Source organism: Fusarium flagelliforme, assembly GCF_020744385.1.
Source record: "Fusarium flagelliforme strain FIESC 12 MPI-CAGE-AA-0113 chromosome Unknown B0J16scaffold_8, whole genome shotgun sequence".
Lineage (NCBI taxonomy): Eukaryota > Fungi > Ascomycota > Sordariomycetes > Hypocreales > Nectriaceae > Fusarium > Fusarium flagelliforme.
Window position 1 is genome coordinate 2259595 of NW_025763510.1, and position 17245 is coordinate 2276839.

The following is a 17245-nucleotide window of genomic DNA, read 5'->3' on the forward strand; positions in this document are numbered from 1 at the left end:
GATGAATATTTCTCTAATACAAACAAGTTGAGGCAAAATAAAGCTACCCTCAGGCGGTCTGAAAAAGTAACGAGGACACAGAAGCCTATTGACACAATGGCTTAGATATGCTTAGGCACTGAAGCCTAGAGTAGACTATCCTAATCTTTATTATACGTCGCCCTTAACCAAGTCTCGATTTCTCTTTGGCACACTTGCCTCTAACACTCATAAGTCAGCCGCGTTATGAGGATTCAATATGAGTGATGCTAGAATCGAGATTCTCAGGATTAAACCACCACTCAAGTATTCCATCCCAAGGTAATTCCTTCCAAATCCATTCGGTCTTGCCCTTCGGAGGTCGGATATCCACATCTGCAACATGAGATTTTATCTGCTCAATCCTACCCGGTTTCTCTCCCACAAACAAGCCTGTCGTACCCCTCGTATCAACCGGCGGTTCGACCCAGTCAAAGCGAAAACAACCCACGCTCTCCTCATGACCATCCGCATACTTGAACAACAGTCCTGCTACCTTCTTGTATTTCCACTCGTCGAAACGGCTGTTTCCGAGAATGAAATGTCGAATTGTGCCTTCATCTTTCACGTTCCTGCTTCTGCAAACTGTGACGCTGGTGACGTTCTCCAAAGAGGCTGAGGAGTAGTGCAATGTGAAAAGAGGGTTGAAATTTGGCATACGACCGATCGAACTTTGTTTCGGCGGTGGGTGCCTTTGTTCGTTACCTGATAATTTAGGTGCCGCGAAAAGAGGAATTCCGTGGGTCGGCAAAGCGATGAATATCGTCATGGGAGCATGAGTCTCAGTTTCTGATACTAAACACCATTGGCGTTTGCATTTGAATTCAGGCGCGTGAAACCCATGATCTGGATGATTTCCCGCCACTATGGTGCGGCCCTTGCTAGTGACAAGCTGAAAGGAAGTTAGTATAACGAGATGATAGCCTGACTGGGGAAGTCGCTTACCGCAAGAGCCATATCACTAGGTCTCTTGTGTCTTGCCAAGCCCTTGTACGTCTGTGTGCCCCAAGGCGTAGATATGTGATAGTGGAAACGGCTACTTTCCTTCGGATATGGAAGTTCTTTAACGGTATCGTACTGGATACAATCACGTAGCCAGACCTGCTTCACGTACTCGTCCTGTGCGATAGGATGGTACGTGCACTTCGAGTTGCCCATTTCCTCATATTCAGAGCGTTCCCTGCTGGTGATACCGCCACCTCTGTTGCATTCATCGGTGCTTCTGTGTGCCTGGATAGCATCCATCTCGGTGCCAGCCCAACAGATCGAGTAGCCTGTGGTATCTGGTTCGTTGAAAGAGAGAGCCTTCATCCTTGCCACAACAGCACCTTCGCCCCAGCCAGGATAAAAGAGGGTCAGGGGTGCTGGTGAATTTGGACTTGGCCAGAATACTGGTGGTTGAGTTGACGGCCTTACCACTTCGCGAAGTCTGTAACCCTGCGGTCGGTTAGATAGAGTACGAGATTGCCACTTCCTCGTTGGGACTTACATCTCCTGTAAAAGAAAGGGTTTGGCTCTCAACAGACACGGTTTGCCAGTAAGCAGGATGGTATTCGTCAAGTATGGCCCGACTTGGATCTGTTAGGATTTGTCTGATACCGAGATGGTCGCTCGATATGTATAAGACTTTGTCCGCTATGATGTCTTGACAGACGCGACGGGACTTGGTAGTCTGCGAGTTAGACAAGGCGCTCACGTACTCCACACCATCAATCGTGGTATATGTCGCCCATACTGGAAGTGTCAAGTCAATGGACCAGTCCTTCTGTCGGCGTTCCAAAGACATCTCTGCCAGAGTATATAGCCTGATCAGCTCATCATCATCGGAAACCATCCTACAGAGCTCAAGCGGGAGTTTGCTGAATCTTTCACGAAGGGAGTTATCAATCAGGTTCCGAATACATTCCCTTCGTCGACGTTGATGTTCCTTGGTTGGCTGATAGGCATATTCGGTACAACGTCGATATTTGTTGAGTGGACTGCCAAGGTGAGCAGCCATGTTAGCGCAATCAACATGGATAGCCACCGCAAGACCGTCGAGATGTTTGCAATAGTCGTTCGCGCAGAATAACAGTGTCATGCTCCTAGAATCGTCGCTGAATATACGTGGATAGCTGATTTTAGGGTTCCGGCGGAATACTGTTGATACGCGATCATCTGGTGTGACTATCATATAACTTAGTATCATAACAAGACGTGAGATGAGAATTGCATACCTGCCACGACAGTTTCCGTCTTTCTGTCGATAGGGAAGAGACATGCTCGACAGTGACTCATCCCAAGACATATCGGTTTGGGGCGGCTATCACTATTCGTCGGCGCTAGATCAAAGTAGTCCGCTGGCGCGGACTGTCCTCCGTTAGCAGGGACGGACATGGTGATGAAGAAAGTGATTTGGTACCAACAAAGAAGAAAGGCTGTCTTTTTTGTGTTGAGCGTGACCAACAGCATGTCTAAGACATAAGCTGACTGGGCGTTGATGAACAACCAACCGTAAGCTGGCATCTGACATCCAGCCAATGCGCGACTGTGAAGAAGAAAGTAACTTTTAGGCTATCTGATGCAAACAAATCAAATAATCCGATCGATATGTTTTAGTTTCTGGGCATTGCCCTAAGCCTTGAGCTTAATGTTGGGATGTATCTCCCATCCTTCAATCGTTCGATATCTGTATCCAGATCTATTTAGGGGCAGAAAGAGCTCATTATACACCGCGTCATAGATCTAATCGGGCGAATCAAAAGATCTACCAGGAAAACAATCTTTGTATTTGCTCAACTTGTGCAAGTTGATCAAAAACTACCTCTGTAATATAAGAGCATAAACCATACCTCGATATCTACCGTTACCACCCAAGGTGGCGAATTGCGCCCGGAATTCTTTCACCTTCTCGACTACGTCCTCACAAAGCGAAGTGTGACTGTCTAATGGACTGTTGCGTATGTGGATCGCCAGTTCCTAAACAACGTTGGTTAATCCACAGTCACATCCATCGATACTAGACTATTCGTAGAAGCACGTTATCTTTTTGTAGCGATGTATCCGCAAATAGGTACTGACACCTCAGAAAATTCGGGAGCGCCAGTGAATACCAAGGTCCCCATCATGCAGGAGGTGCTAAGCCTTAGGGCGCCGAATGAATTAAAGTGAGTAAAGTGACCACGATATCTTCTTGTTCCCTTAACGAAACGTGAGGCAGGCGTTGCCGGGTCATTGAAGTTTCAACGCTTTGATGTTCCCTTAGCAGTTACAGGTGATGGTGCGGTCGAAACATTAGTGAAAGAAATCCCTACCACTCAGATTGATATAAAACATAAATTGTTTCCTTATTTCTTTTTTGCTTGTCTTTAAAGCAAGAGGTCCCAAATCAAGGACTCACTACCAGTAAGAAGGAACACATCTCAGTCGCAAGCATTCCATACAGAGCTCAACATTTAAGTTACAGCTTGCAGCAAAATCAGTGACTGCATACATAAACTCTTTAATTGTTTCTTAGGCCACGGACTATGCCGTATAAATACCAAATCTCCAACACTGGCTACATAATTAGAGCAGTGACCGGCTCGGGCTTTGTTTTTGTAAACCGATGTTATATTGCGATTCCGTAGAGCTATAAGCGATTTGAATTAGAATTATATATGTTTGCCATCATAATAACGCCGAATCTGACCCTCAGCCGGCGGTGCATAATCCAGTATAACTATGCTTAAATATTGTTCACGAGGTGACAGAAAGCTTATAAGCCAGCTCAGCGCCATATTATCAATGAAAATAACCGCGTCTTCTTTTGAGGTGAACGTATCTTTTTCTTACGATACTATATAAATGCAGGGCCGTTCAACGCCGTCAGGACTATTCCAAGGCTGTTGCAAGACCGAAGCTAAGGGGCTTCTTGTCTTGACCTCAGGGCCTGCCCAGAGATAAAGCAGATTAGTTACGGCACCCACGCTTGTGGACGCCAGGTAGCTTAAATTTTGAAGGAAGTTTTGACAAACCTTGATAACGGTCTTGCAAAGGAAGAGCTAAAGATGAGCGTGGATCTGTATGTCCTCGACTGTCAGAAAGCTGCAAGCCTCCACCGCCTGTATAAGACAGCAGGCAAATAAGCATAAAAATAGCCAATGTGATGTAGTAACAATGTAAGGCTTCATAGATCTTCCCCACGAGCTGATGAAGTCTTATTAGGAGTGCCTTAATTATTATTACGGGTCGCTATTAAGAAGAAGCCAACACCAGAGAGCGCTGTATAAGCTTCAAGTATACTTGATTGAAGGATAATTCTCAAATAAGAACAATCGTGCTATTTACATCGTCGGTATATCGGTGGCATGGTGCTTGATTGTTTGAATCATCCGACCAACCCCCCCTCGAAAGTGTTTTAAACATACCCCATCTTTTGTAGTAGCCTCTACGTGGAACTTGATCTGCTAACAAAACCAGGCCCACATACAAACTGTCTCCACGTGCCCAGGAAGTGTCGACGTAAATTCCCACAGGCAAGCAGAAAAGTTCGGGTTGCGTGTCTGCGGGCCCTAACGCCTGGTCTGGCGTGCACTCTGCAGCTATCGAATGGCCCTTACAGCTGCGGACCTGGAAGGCGTAGGAATTTTCATGGTAAGGTACAACAGTTATGATATCAATGAGCCTTCCACGAAGACGGATAAACCCGCCAGACACTCTGCCAAATTGACAGCGTTCTATAACGGGCTGTGCTTCGGCCGCGATGACTGTTACTTCGGGTGACTCGACCCAGCCGGGGAGATACTCCACAGGGCATTTCACGGAAGCCCATGACCACGAAGGAGCTCGGTATTCCAGAGGTCGATTCACAGCGTAGTCGCCGGGTTTGGCTGTCCAGAGGAGGTCGCTTAGAAGAGTAGAGCTCCAAAGCCCAGCGTGGTAGGCCGTGCCCAGTTGCTGCGCAAACAAAGAGGCCAACCCACTGATGGCAGGCAGCTTGTCCTGCTCATACGTAATCGAATTCTTTGAATAATCCATCACTAAGTTATGCCATGCAAGACTAAGGCGTCGGTCGCGGTCGTCTTGAAACCGACCGTCCGCATGGTGGCTCAGGGAATGAGTCTTCAGCTTACCTTGTAACCCAGGTTGCGGAAAGTCCCTTTGCCATCGCTCAAATAGTTCGGAAGGGTATCCGAAAGGGAATTCTTCACAGGAACGATTGCATCTACACTCCCAAAAGAGCTGTGATTCGGTAAAGCCCAGTGTTCGTGGTGATAGTAGGCGCTCCTGCATTACCCAAGCGCGAGTGTTGAGTTTGGCGGATTCGAAGGTGGCCGCCCATACGCTTTTATCCCATAGTTGATAACATGATTTGAAGCCATCCTGCATGCTCTCTACCGATATGAAGCGTGGGCCCAGGTAAGAAGATGGTCGGCTTTGGAACAGGCCGCCAGTACAATTGTTCGAGCAAACGGCTGCAATATTCAAGACGCACCCGCTGTAAACCTGGGCCATGAGAGACGATTCGACATTCCAGTCATCCTTTGAGTCTTGGATGATGCATAAAGAGTCGATCCAGAGGTACTGGAACCCAAGCCTCCAAGTAGCATAGATGGCGTCCTGGAAGGTTCTCGGTATGGCATCTATAGATATGCCATCCATGAGCTCCCGCAGATTGGTTTTTAGTAACTTGGAAGGCCGCACAGAGCCCCAGCAGTGGCTCAAAGTAGTATATTGTACCGAATCTTGCCAGCTGTCGGTTTGTCTAAGCTTGATTGTCGTGGGAAATGTGTTTGTTGTTGGTCCTAAATCAAGCAGCCGACTAGGGACCCAGTTCCCTGAAGCGTCAGAAGCGTTGCAGCTGTCATGATTTTGTATACATATGCGCAACCATTCCTTTGCCCTCAAGAAGCTGCTTTCAGAGCCTGTGCCTCCATTACCATTGTTTGCTCCGCGGTCTGCTTTGTCTTTTTCCGAGACGCGCCACAAACGGAACTTGATCTGTTGTTGAGAGATCAAGACACACAGAAAAGGTATGTCGATATCATCTTGCCACTGTAGATTTGTGTTGAAATTCTCCTCGATTCGCAGTTTGAGAGTGACGGACTCGCCGTTCTTCAGGGCGGCGGTCAGCAGATCCGAGTTGAGAGATCCGAACTTGCATACGACAGTTTCGCACACGCTGCAACCTAGACCGGCAGCCTGTATAAGGCGAGAGATGGGCCTCTCACAATTCTCGCTGTCATGAAAACGTCGCCAGCTCTCGTCGCCGTAACGGCCATCATGGTGATTGCGCTGGAAGAAGTCCCTGCAATCTTCGCAAAGTGAGACATCCATGATAGTTCCCGAAGGCGCAACTAAAGTAAGGCTATGTTGCAAAAAAAGTCCGATATGATAGAGAACAGAAGAAAGGGAGACGTAGCGGATTAAGTATAATATTCACGGAAGGCTTAGATGATCTAAGCCCCAGCTCCCCGCACAAGGCTGGTTTACATCGCTGTCAGCCCGCCCCAGGACGTAGCATTGCTGCACAGCAATCATGCAATGCAGCCGAATGCGACGTTGGCAAGCTATGGTGCTATCCCTTATTTTTTCAAATGTTTGTTCCTTAACCGGTATCGTCAGTGCTTCCAATGCTCGGAAAGGGGTCTTTCAGGATAGCCTTATTAACTAGGTTAACGCTTCTTTCTTTATTAGAAATTTATCATAATGTAGGGTGAAGAAGATGAAGACAAAAAGGTTGAAGAAAAAGAGTCTATGGGAAGGTGTGTTACTTGATATGGTGTGTTGCTTAGTGGTAAACTGTGACATAGAAACCATGATATAATAGTAGTGGACTCTATGTGATCATGAAGAGAACCGTAGTTTCAAGCTTATCTCCACTGATGCTCCCACCTCTGAGACCGCAATAAATCTAGGTAACAAGGACCAAATGATGGCCGCGCTCAGGCTAAAGCAGTATCGTTCAGTTCCAAGAACGGAAGGGGCAAGTGATAATGTCGGTTTTGGGGGTGCATGTTGGCTGTTACACGCCTGAGGTGTGGGTTTGATGTAAGTGTCCATCCCGACTGTTCATCATGCTCCTGGGTAGTAGAACAACTGCCCTAGTACTTGTAAGGCTTTTCGATTGTAAACTGACTGGCAAATAGGCCGTGAAGCTTGTGGCACTTTCTATCAATTACCCAACTCGTGCAGAATGCAGTACTTATCCAGAGAAGGTCTATGCTGCATTAACGAAGCCCAATTAGTGGTATACTGACTTGCCTGACACGAGTATAAAGATTCGCGAAGATGACGCTTCGTGTTCTCGCAAAGATCTCATTTACAAACGGCAAGACCTTCCGAGATGCCTTGCACTTTTCCCAAAGGAACAATCCGAGGCTCTTATTAGCATTACCGTTCGACATCGGTATTCTTCCAGTCATAAAAGGCTGCAGATTGAATGTATCACGATGAGATCGAGCGACGCGAGTGTTGAACTGAGTTGGCCAAAAATGGACGATTCCTACAAAGAAACCGTCTTCGAACGCCACAAGAATGAATCAACCAATCACTTTTTTCGAAAGTCACACGGAAGAGGAAATCTTTTAGATTGATGGTCCTGGCGGAGGTCGTATCGTGAAACTTAGCGTTTGGCATCAAAAGGCTGAAGGTTTTCTGGTTGCGTTGGAATTCGAGACGAACCATGGCCGAAAACATACCGTTTCTAGGCAAGATACGGTCGGCCCTAAATATAAAGTCTGTCAATCTGTGGCTGGTGGTAACACTCTTGTCGGCTTTTGGGCTACAATGACAACACAAAGGGGTTTTGGAGAGTTCATGCCTGTTTACCGCTAGTACCACTTCCAATCGCTAGGATCTGGGTTGAGTAGTACATACGATATAAAACTGTTAATAACTTGGGCACCAAAAAAAGTTGCCTATCAGTGCTGGTTTAAGCTGGCAAAAGTATTTACAATATTTGATCTTTTATACTCTCGGCAACTCTTATTTCCATGTCCTAACATAAAAAGCGAGTTATAGTAACTGGGTACACTGGTCATAACTGACCCAAGATTTCTACTCAGATACTTAACCAAGTTTAGTTTTTGTACTTCTCGCCGGACGTAATGGTTGGGAACAAGAGCGGGTCATCCATCAGCCGTTCCATATGTTCCGTTCTGATATGGACAGAGACGTCAACACCATTATCAGTCCAGTAGTTCGCAGAAGGCCCTGGTGCTTCTTTAACCGCAATATTACCATCCATATCTGGCACAACACTCTCAACGTATGAACACGTAGATCCAAATCCAAAATCGACACCGTAAACGTTTGCACGTGCCCATGTCGTTACCAGAATATGCCGTTGACCCAGAAAAGCTTGCCATATACGCTGAGGAGACTTTTCGAAGGCGATGCTGTGTAAATGGGCGGCCATGTTACTTGGTTCGGAGATTGTTTTGAGGGTGTTCCGGACACGGGTGGCTAGTTCGGTTGAATTTGAAGGGTTACAGACTTTAGAGGCTGGATACTCGATGTTCATCATTACTGCTGGTGAGCCGAGGAATTTCTCGTCCAGTCCGAAGGATGATCTGACGCCGTATACGAGGTTGCAGTAAATAGCATCTGTGTCGATCTCCAAACCCCGTGCACGGGCTATGCAGGACCAGATATGAGCGATGATTGTATCGTGTTGGCTGAGCTTTTCTGATGAAGCCTCGTTGGCATTTTTCCATAGTAAAATAACTTGTTCTTTGCTTAAGTGGATAACACAGTTCGACACAGGGGCGGTCACATCCCATTCTTCCCAAGGCATAGCTGGACCTGCTGGCTCGAGGTCCGGTGTATCGAAAGCCTCTGGGACTGGGGGCGCCCATGAAGGTTTTGGGCCAGGTGCCCACCAGTCATATCTGTGCATTGGCAACGACATAGCCTGTTGTATAAGCTTTTGGTCGGGTTGTTCAGCGTTGATATCTCCGGCGGCATGATTGTCAATAAGCGCAGGATCGAACATCGACGTGGATCGAGGGATGGCATTTTCAAGAAGAATGGACTTGCTCACAGACGCCCAGTCATTGAGAAGAGACATAACAGCTGTGGTATCGGCAAGAGGATGCGTCTCTTTCAACGCCAAGACAAAACCACCGCATGCTAACTCGGTGATTTGGATCGCAAGAAGAGGATATAAACGGCCATTTCCATCTCTGATAGCATGGCTCAACAGCCGTGGCGTCGGTACAGATGGCATGAACTGCTTGAACACCACAGAATCGCAAAGCCAGGCAGGATGTTTAGAAACTCTATCCACAGGGTACAAAGATCGCAGCGTAGCAGAGCTTCTAGCATGGACAAATTCCACGCCTGGATCAACCCCAGTTCCATAATGCGCATACAAGCGTCTAAAGCGCCGCGCATGGGGAGGAAAATGCGCAGCTTCCGGTGGAACAGTCCCGTCTGTGGATTCGACAGCTTTCAAGTGGCCGCACAACTGGGGATAAGACTCAAGCGTGATCGCTAAAGACTCGCGCAAGTGATGAGCTAAGTTGATATCTTGACGAGTTGGCTTTTCGTAGAGCCATATTGCGCTTGCGTCGGAGAAGTTGGCGGTTGTGCTGTCGAGAAGGGATAGCGGGACGGCTTTTTCCCCACATTTTGTGGTTAGGCGTGTTGAGTTAATGATCGATATAGACATGGCTGAGGTGTTGGAAGAAAGATGAGAATCCAAAGTTCGTTGTTATGAAGAATTGTAATGGAATGAGCTTATGATTTATGTTGAGTTTCTATCGTTCGTGGCCAGATAGTCTTTGGCTCGGATATGCCCCACAACGTAAGATAAAGGAAGGTCAATTATTCCTTCAGTCCGCTTCGGGAATAACGGATTTCGGCGAGCTCAATCTGGTTATTGATCATTATGACTCAGACTGAATTAAGAGACTCAATTTTATCCGTGTAACTAAAGTCTTGTGTCGCTCAGTTTGACGATCCGTTCTTAAGCCATGAAACAAAGTTGCGCAGCGAATGAACAGTCGCGACATCATATCCCTTGAATAATCCTTCTACCGTCTCTGCAGGATGGTCTTCAATTCTGCATGTTTTTCCATGTGACTTATCACTAGAATCAGATCGCCAGCGCTTCAAGTCCGCAACACTATCGCATTCATCTTTAGGATCTAGCAGAACGGGATTCCAACCCGCATTCGCTGACCCAACCACATCCTTTGAATAATCATCACCAACGTAGACTTTCTGCCACTTCTCAACTTCTGATTTAGCTTCGTCTAAACTTCTTCCGTTTCGCGCGCTGATTATCTGGGCGAGCATGAATTCTGCGGCGTTGAAGATTTGCTTATCTGGCTTTTCGACACCAACATCGTAGGACATGCAGTGAAAATCAATGTCGAAAGTGCTACTCTTGATCTTACTTGGGTCAGAGTCCGTGCCGTAGCGAAGAGGACTGACGTTAAGACCCAGGGATGAAAGGATGCTGGGAATACGATCATCTGAATTGGTCACGACACCAACGACAAGCTGATCATAATGTCGAGATGGGTTGCTTTTCAAGCCCTTTAAAGCTTCTATGAGACCCTCCTCAGTCTCGTAGCCCTCTCTTGAAGCAAAGCGGTGTAGTAGCTTTGGCGCTAGATCTTGAGGAAGGGATTGGCCTTTCGGAATCAAAGGCGTGAAAGTATCATGAATAACCTGCGAGCATCAGCACCGAACAATACCAATGATAAGAAAAACACACATTTGTCCACCATTTTGTAGCGCCAAGACCAGTTTCTTTGCCAAAGTTCGGATTCTTCTTAGACTCTTGCTTGATAATCGATATCAAAGTAGATTGCAGCTCTTCGTCACTAAAGTCGGTAAGACCGCATTGGCGAGCAACTTGGGCGTATTGTTGCGCGACCGGCTGAACAGGTCTTATTAGAGTCCCGAAGGCGTCGAAACATAGAAGGAGATTTCGTTTTGACATGATTGATGGTGACTGTCGAAGATTTGAGTCGTTAGATGAGCGTCGTGTTTTAAGATTCTCCACAGCTTTGGTTGATTACGTCATCGGGATAACCTTCAAGTCGATACGAGGGATCCTGTTCCTAGAAAATGTTAAGGAATACTTCTGTCAGTCAATGGAGATCACATGTGCAAGTGTCGAGGTTAAGTTCCCGAAGCTTGATCTATTCAGGCCGTGTGGCCCAGTCTGGGGGAAGTCTATCGATAGAGGAGTCTCGAGCCCTTATGGCTACAGCTTGACTCTATTCCATCTTTCCAATTCCAAGTGCTATGCAAGTCCTTTGCTCCCAAACTCGATTGCAATCAATGTCAAATCAATCCAAAAGCCCGTGTGGGCTCCTCTCGTCTAGCGAGAGTCCAAATTCTTTCCCTCCAAATTCCAAAGGCGCAAACAGTTCCAAGACAATGGGAGTGTATGGTCAACTTAGTTCTGAGGCTGAACCAGGTACTGGCGCATGCCAGAAGAGGGAGACTTACCAAGAGTCATGATCTTGAGACCCTGCTTCTTGGTGATGTTGTGAATCTCCTCCTCACCGCGCTTCCAAGATGGGAACATGACATACTTGGTTCCCTTCTTGATGACATATCCGCCGTATCGCTGGCAGACCATTTCCTTCAGAGCGGTGACTTCGAAGAAGTGCATGGTGTTGATGAGCTTAGACTCGTAGGCCCAAGCGGTCTTGGGGTCAGCGACAATACCAGCGTGCTTCTGAATGCCGGAGAGGTAAGTGTTGAAAAAGTCAGCGTAAGCGGCAGTGCCATAAGCCTTGTGGGTGCTAGCACTCTCACCGGCGGAAGGGCCGTCCTGACCAACGATCAAACGGTCGACGCCGGAAAGATGGGCCTTGACTTCGAGGCAGCGGTCGATGCACATCTGGTCGGGCGCGTTGTAGAAGATTGAACCAAGTGAGAGGAAAATGCGGTTACCAGTGATGTTCTTGTAGAACTTGTCGCCCTGGGAAAAGTCTCCCCAGAGACCGATGCAAGTGACACCTGGGAATCGTTCAGCAGCGCGGTTGACATGAGCAGTCAGTGACTCCTTGTTAATATCGAGAGCGACATAGGTAACTCCCTTCCCCTGGTTGATAAAGGCGTGGACATAAGGCTCGAACTTCGGGCTGTTGGCAGCTCCAAGGTCAACAATGACGTTGTTAGTCTTTGGCATGTCTGAGACAACTTTACCGGCGGTAGCTGAGATGATGGAAATTTCGTCTGAGGTCTGGTATGAAGTACCAGCGATGACGTTCCACTTATCCATGCCATAGGTATAGGCCATTTCCTTGGGAAAGTAGCCGTTGCCACGGAAGGCATCGGGAAGCTGACGGTCGAAGGTCAGGTTGAGGGACGAACCGCCGATGTCGACGACGCTTCGGTTGGCCTGGAGCCAGAACATGTTAGCGGAAGTAGAAGAAGACATGCTGAGTTATGTCAAAGTGTTGATAAAATGTCGTTAGGGTAGGTAGAGTGTGTGAAGATAGTGTGAAGAGTATGATGGTAAGTAGCTAAGAGCTGAAGGTGTGTGTGTGTGTGTGTGTGGTAGGGAGGGGAAAAGGAAGTCGTTAGGGAACAGACGAAAGAGGGACTTTATACCAGAGATCTCATGAGGTTCATCTCGTCTGTTCTGGTAGTGACAGAGCTGTCCGGGCTGGCGTACTGGCACTGGCATGGCACAAAGATATTGTTCACAGGTTTCCCATTGGATGTTCGAAATTCTTGTCAGGACCATGGCGTCTATTCCATGGGTGACACTACTGAGCGAGGCCCACAGTCTGGCACTGACAGGGCATAGCGCTATTGTTCGCAGGTTTCTCTTTGATTGTTCTATAGTATATAGTATTTTCGTGGTCTTCTGGCACGGCGGGAAACGAGCTGGCGAACATGTTGGCAGGTCGTCTTTGAGTGCCAACGGATGTCAATGCCCTAGCAAAGCCTCGACTATGCTCAGGTTCTAGTATAACAAGGTGGTGGCTTTTAACGTCTTTCAACCCATTATGGCGGCTCTCTCTGCGTACAATTAGTATTCTTGGTTCTGACGTGTGTCTCGATGCTGGGGAGTTCAGCACCTGGCTACTTTATGTTCACGACAGGATTCCACTCACTATTCTTAATCCGAGTACCCTCTCCAGGTTATATAGATGATATTTGATATAAGCTGTATACATTGACGAGAAGAAAGCTAGAGACCGAGATTTAAAAGATTCCTTGATTCTTTTATAGCCCACTTGGCAGCTGGACGAGCTGGACGTCCAGAAGATTCCTCATGTTTGTTTTATAGGCAATCTTCATCGAAGGACAAATAAAAACATTGCAAAATATTCACTGACTAACAAATAAGAATATTGAAAAACAAAGCAAACAACAAATCTGGTATAGACAATAGGTCTACCTGAGACTCTAACAAAGGACCTTTTTGACACTTAGACAAGTTAATGGATGTTGAGATAAAGGATCCACTCCGGGGGCTTCAACCAATCACATAATTCTCTTTCGGAATTTTCGCGATCTCTCGCTAGACCCTCAGCTTACGCCTGAATATGGGGTTAAGTCCGATTGACTATCGGAGAAATGCTGACTTGGTGCATTTCGATCCCGTTATTTCGGATCCGAGCTGATAAATGACCCACTATCATCTCAAGACAACTGTACTGTACTGGCATATCACGGGCAAAAGACAAGCTTCTACTTAAATTTTGGACATGGAGCTATTGGCCGTTGCATAAAACGGCCGATCTTTAGGTGCGCTTGGCAAGTTTGTGTTTCTGCAGGGTAACTTCAATCACCCGCCAGTAACATTGAAAGCTTGACATCTGAAAGAGGGTTTGAGGATGTAAAGTTCATGATGCGGCTAACACCGATGAAGTTCGGGATCGAAGTACTGTGCAAGTGCCGAGTCAATCTCGCTGAATCAATCATCGTGGTGTCATCAATTTGTAGGTTTGGAACAGTAGGTGAGGCCTCTGAGCGATACTTGATTCAACCACATGTTTCTGCGATATGTCTCTAACAGTCTCACACTCAACTCACCACCAGATCTGATAGTACACCATCATCATACCCAAACACTCGTCAGTGAACATGCAAGCCTTGTGGCTGAGCAAGGAGTTAATTGAGCTAACGCCACAGGTTCTGAAGTCATGGGGTAGTCATTACGCGTTAGTGGCAGCTTCCAAGACGTGATCGGCGGTGGCTGAGAGATTCCAAGTTGCGACCGGGTAGAATGATATCATCACCGTCATATTGCACCACAGAATCCCACAAGAATAAGCCTGATTTACGAGACCCCGACCATTAATCGTATTTTCTTATTGTAATCCAGACATTCCAATTCATTTTTGTTCATTTCATACCAATTGACACCATGCAGGACGATCACAAAGATAAAGAGAAGCGCTCAAAATGGAAGATCTTTAGCTCTTCAAAGGACAAGGACAAGGACAAAGATCATCTCAAAGAAAAGCGAAAAAGCCAGGACCTTCCACCTCCACCTATCAATGAAGCAGCTGAGACTTCAGGCGACTCAACATATGGAAGCAGCGAACCAAATAACTCGCTTACCACAGAGGGCGATCTGAGCAACACGAGAAGCAATGTCAACGTCGGCAGTGGTAGTGGATTGAGCCCTGGAAAGACGCCAGATCCTACAACGCCTACCCCAGGACCAAGTCACAATCCCAATCTCAATTCCAATCCCAACTCGGGGCCGGATTCATGGACCAGTCCAACTATTAAAAGGGAAACGGTTACCAACCCGAATACTGGACAGACGATAACGACTACTACTACCACTACGACGACCACGACGACTGTCACAAACTCGAATGGTACGACGCAGACTATTGAGGAGCCGAGGCCTGTTGCTGAGATGCCCACTGTCGCGAACCAAGAGATCACACCAACGTCCCCACTGCCACCACCACAGGAACAGCCACCACAGCACCAACCGCCTCCGCCACCAGGGCCACCACCAGGACATCAATTACAACCGCCTCCAATTCCTCCTCAATCCCAATTCGAACCACCTTCAGGCGAGCCATCACCAGTCACCCCCACAGCCCGTCGCAAGAGTTTTGAGACACCAGGCAAACGAATTATTCCTCCCCGCGACCCGGTCCCTTCAATCACCCCTTCATATGCGCCTTCAGTCGCAGACAGCAACAATTCCCCCGCGATTCCAGAGCGCAATGTTAGACGATCAGCCGAATTTGTCCCCGCGCCGTTGCAGATCGGCCAGGGCGCTTTCCCACCGCCTCCACCACCGCAGGACAATAAACCCTTCAATTATTCCCGGCCTGTTAGCAAATCCACCTTTGCCAACTTAAAGATTGCTGCTGCAGGTATTCACGTAAGTCACATCACACATTAAAGATTAATTGATACTGATTTTTATCACAGGGCGCTGGTGAAACACTCCGTGGAACACTAAATTCCAGCTTTGACAGAGCTCTCGGCGCTGGACCAGCGGCAATCGAAAGGAACCAAGCTACCATTGAACAAGGACGCTACGAGATCGACCAGGGCAAATTCTACCATCCCAATCAATACCGTCTACAAAGACCCCACGATGACGCCGGTCCGTCAAGCGACGCACCGCCTATTCCCGATGCGCAGTACGACGACCCGCCGTTCAATATGGGCAACACCACGGGAAGTCCCGCTGTATCAGACAAAGACAGGGGTCGTCGCAGTAGTAGACTGAGCAGTTTCTTCGGCAAGAGTTCGCATAGAGCTGCGTCCCAGCCCGGTGAAGATGGGATGACACCGAGAGCCGAGAGACAAAAGTTGAAGAAGAGGAGTAGTTCGGGGCCGGGCACGCCCAAGTTGAGTGTTGTTGGAGAACGAGTGGGTGAACAGTGAGCAAGCGTTTTGTAATATTAGCTTCAATGAACAATTGGGACAAGCACACGCTGGACATGGTTTGTTGCGAGACATTTATGGGCAATTTCGCGATAGTCAGATTTGGTATATGACTGACAAGACATGTTTTAACGCCAGAGTTTATTATTAGTATCCTAAGCATACATCTAAAACATAAGGAAATAACTGATTGTTGTGTCTATTTTGAGACGTAGTGAGCGACGTAGCCAATCTCCATGTGGTTACCGACTCCATCCTTGGTGTTACTGTTAGGCCAGCCAGGCTATTTACATGTTAACAAATGTCTCAAACGATTCAAGATCTTACTTACCCAGTCTCCACCGACGGCGACGTTGAAGATAATGAACAAGGGACTCTGGCAAAGCGTCTTCCAAGTTTTGGAGTTTCCAATCTGAGCGCCAGTCACTCTATGAAAGTTTCGACCATCTCGGTACCAGGTAATGGTTTGAGAACGGTAGTTGCTGCTTCGACGGTCAAACTGGACTCGCCAGACGTGGTAGTTGCTATCGGGGAGATCGATGTTGGAAGCGATACCACCGGGCTCATTGCAGATTCCACCAGGGGATTTATCACAGTGAACAGCGCCGTAACCGATCTTTTCACCGTTGATGTTCTCCATGATATCAATCTCTCCACACTTGGGCCATTCCACACCCTTGCGGATGGAATCACCAAGGAGCCAGAACGCAGGCCAGATACCCTTCTTGCTCCTAGCCGAGTTACCGCCCAGTCTAAGCTGAGCTTCAACACGAGTAATCTTCCCATCCTTAGGGGTCAGAGTGTACTTGCTCTCGATTCTAGCAGAGGTCCATCGTCCATTAGACTGTCTGGGAACGAGCTCAAGAGAGTTCTTGCCTGTCTTGCGGATGTTCTTTTTGTTCTTGACGTAGGCTTGGACTTCATTGTTGAAATTGTTTTCGCGCTGGATGATGTGCCATACGCTTGTGTCTGGGTATGTGTTTGCGTCACCCTGGAAGCCTTGGGACCAGACTCGGGAGTAGCCTGAGTAGGAGGGGGGATTTGTTGCTGCTGCTGTGGCGAGCAGGTAGGTGATGATGATGGTGAAAGATAACATGATTGGGGAGTAAAGGAATGCCTGCGGTGTTTCCGCGTGGGGATGGAAGCAGAATAATAAGTGCTGGGCACTTGTAAAGGAGAGTTGAAAAGAGATGAGAAGTTAGCTACCTGTGATTGATACCTACCTTCCTCAAGAGCGAGACTCCAGCCCAGGTTATATACACCAAAGTCATATCCATCATCGATATCGTCTCCCCTCATTTCAAGGATGAAAATATTGGTCTAGACTAACAGGCGAACAATGGCATTGAATCTGGAACATGTCTCAGCTCCCTAATCCAGCCAAGCTATACCAAGCGCAGACCAGATAATGAGATTCCTC

The 17245-nt window shown here is 47.5% G+C and overlaps 7 protein-coding genes across 7 annotated transcripts; 1 reads left to right on the plus strand and 6 right to left on the minus strand.

The window, feature by feature from the left end:
• Window positions 1-223: 223 nt before the first annotated feature.
• On the minus strand, window positions 224-2394 carry B0J16DRAFT_406211 (uncharacterized protein; the record flags this gene model as incomplete). The annotated part of the gene is made up of 4 exons (XM_046132942.1): window positions 224-910; window positions 964-1455; window positions 1508-2184; window positions 2235-2394. The coding sequence occupies 4 exons, from the start codon at window positions 2392-2394 to the stop codon at window positions 224-226; spliced, it is 2016 nt and encodes a 671-aa protein (XP_045978191.1).
• A 1905-nt stretch (window positions 2395-4299) lies between these two features.
• B0J16DRAFT_406212 (heterokaryon incompatibility protein-domain-containing protein) lies at window positions 4300-6315 on the minus strand (the record flags this gene model as incomplete). Its single annotated transcript, XM_046132943.1, has 1 exon — window positions 4300-6315. The coding sequence occupies one exon, from the start codon at window positions 6313-6315 to the stop codon at window positions 4300-4302; it is 2016 nt and encodes a 671-aa protein (XP_045978192.1).
• A 1582-nt stretch (window positions 6316-7897) lies between these two features.
• Window positions 7898-9715, minus strand: B0J16DRAFT_351011 (uncharacterized protein). Its single transcript, XM_046129123.1, has one exon. The coding sequence runs from the start codon at window positions 9650-9652 to the stop codon at window positions 8060-8062; it is 1593 nt and encodes a 530-aa protein (XP_045978193.1). The 5' UTR covers window positions 9653-9715; the 3' UTR covers window positions 7898-8059.
• A 134-nt stretch (window positions 9716-9849) lies between these two features.
• Window positions 9850-10941, minus strand: B0J16DRAFT_311985 (uncharacterized protein). Its single transcript, XM_046125023.1, has 2 exons — window positions 10706-10941; window positions 9850-10659 (listed from the first exon to the last, which is right to left on the minus strand). The coding sequence occupies exons 1-2, from the start codon at window positions 10931-10933 to the stop codon at window positions 9931-9933; spliced, it is 957 nt and encodes a 318-aa protein (XP_045978194.1). The 5' UTR covers window positions 10934-10941; the 3' UTR covers window positions 9850-9930.
• A 454-nt stretch (window positions 10942-11395) lies between these two features.
• On the minus strand, window positions 11396-12364 carry B0J16DRAFT_358905 (uncharacterized protein; the record flags this gene model as incomplete). Its single annotated transcript, XM_046129612.1, has 1 exon — window positions 11396-12364. The coding sequence occupies one exon, from the start codon at window positions 12362-12364 to the stop codon at window positions 11396-11398; it is 969 nt and encodes a 322-aa protein (XP_045978195.1).
• Window positions 12365-14216: 1852 nt separating this feature from the next.
• B0J16DRAFT_419112 (uncharacterized protein) lies at window positions 14217-16004 on the plus strand. The gene is made up of 2 exons (XM_046133803.1): window positions 14217-15313; window positions 15364-16004. Exons 1-2 carry the CDS (start codon window positions 14330-14332, stop codon window positions 15823-15825), a joined length of 1446 nt encoding a protein of 481 aa, XP_045978196.1. The 5' UTR covers window positions 14217-14329; the 3' UTR covers window positions 15826-16004.
• Window positions 16005-16024: 20 nt separating this feature from the next.
• Window positions 16025-16995, minus strand: B0J16DRAFT_406213 (concanavalin A-like lectin/glucanase domain-containing protein; the record flags this gene model as incomplete). Its single annotated transcript, XM_046132944.1, has 2 exons — window positions 16157-16995; window positions 16025-16108 (listed from the first exon to the last, which is right to left on the minus strand). Exons 1-2 carry the CDS (start codon window positions 16919-16921, stop codon window positions 16025-16027), a joined length of 849 nt encoding a protein of 282 aa, XP_045978197.1. The 5' UTR covers window positions 16922-16995.
• Between the last annotated feature and the right edge of the window lie 250 nt (window positions 16996-17245).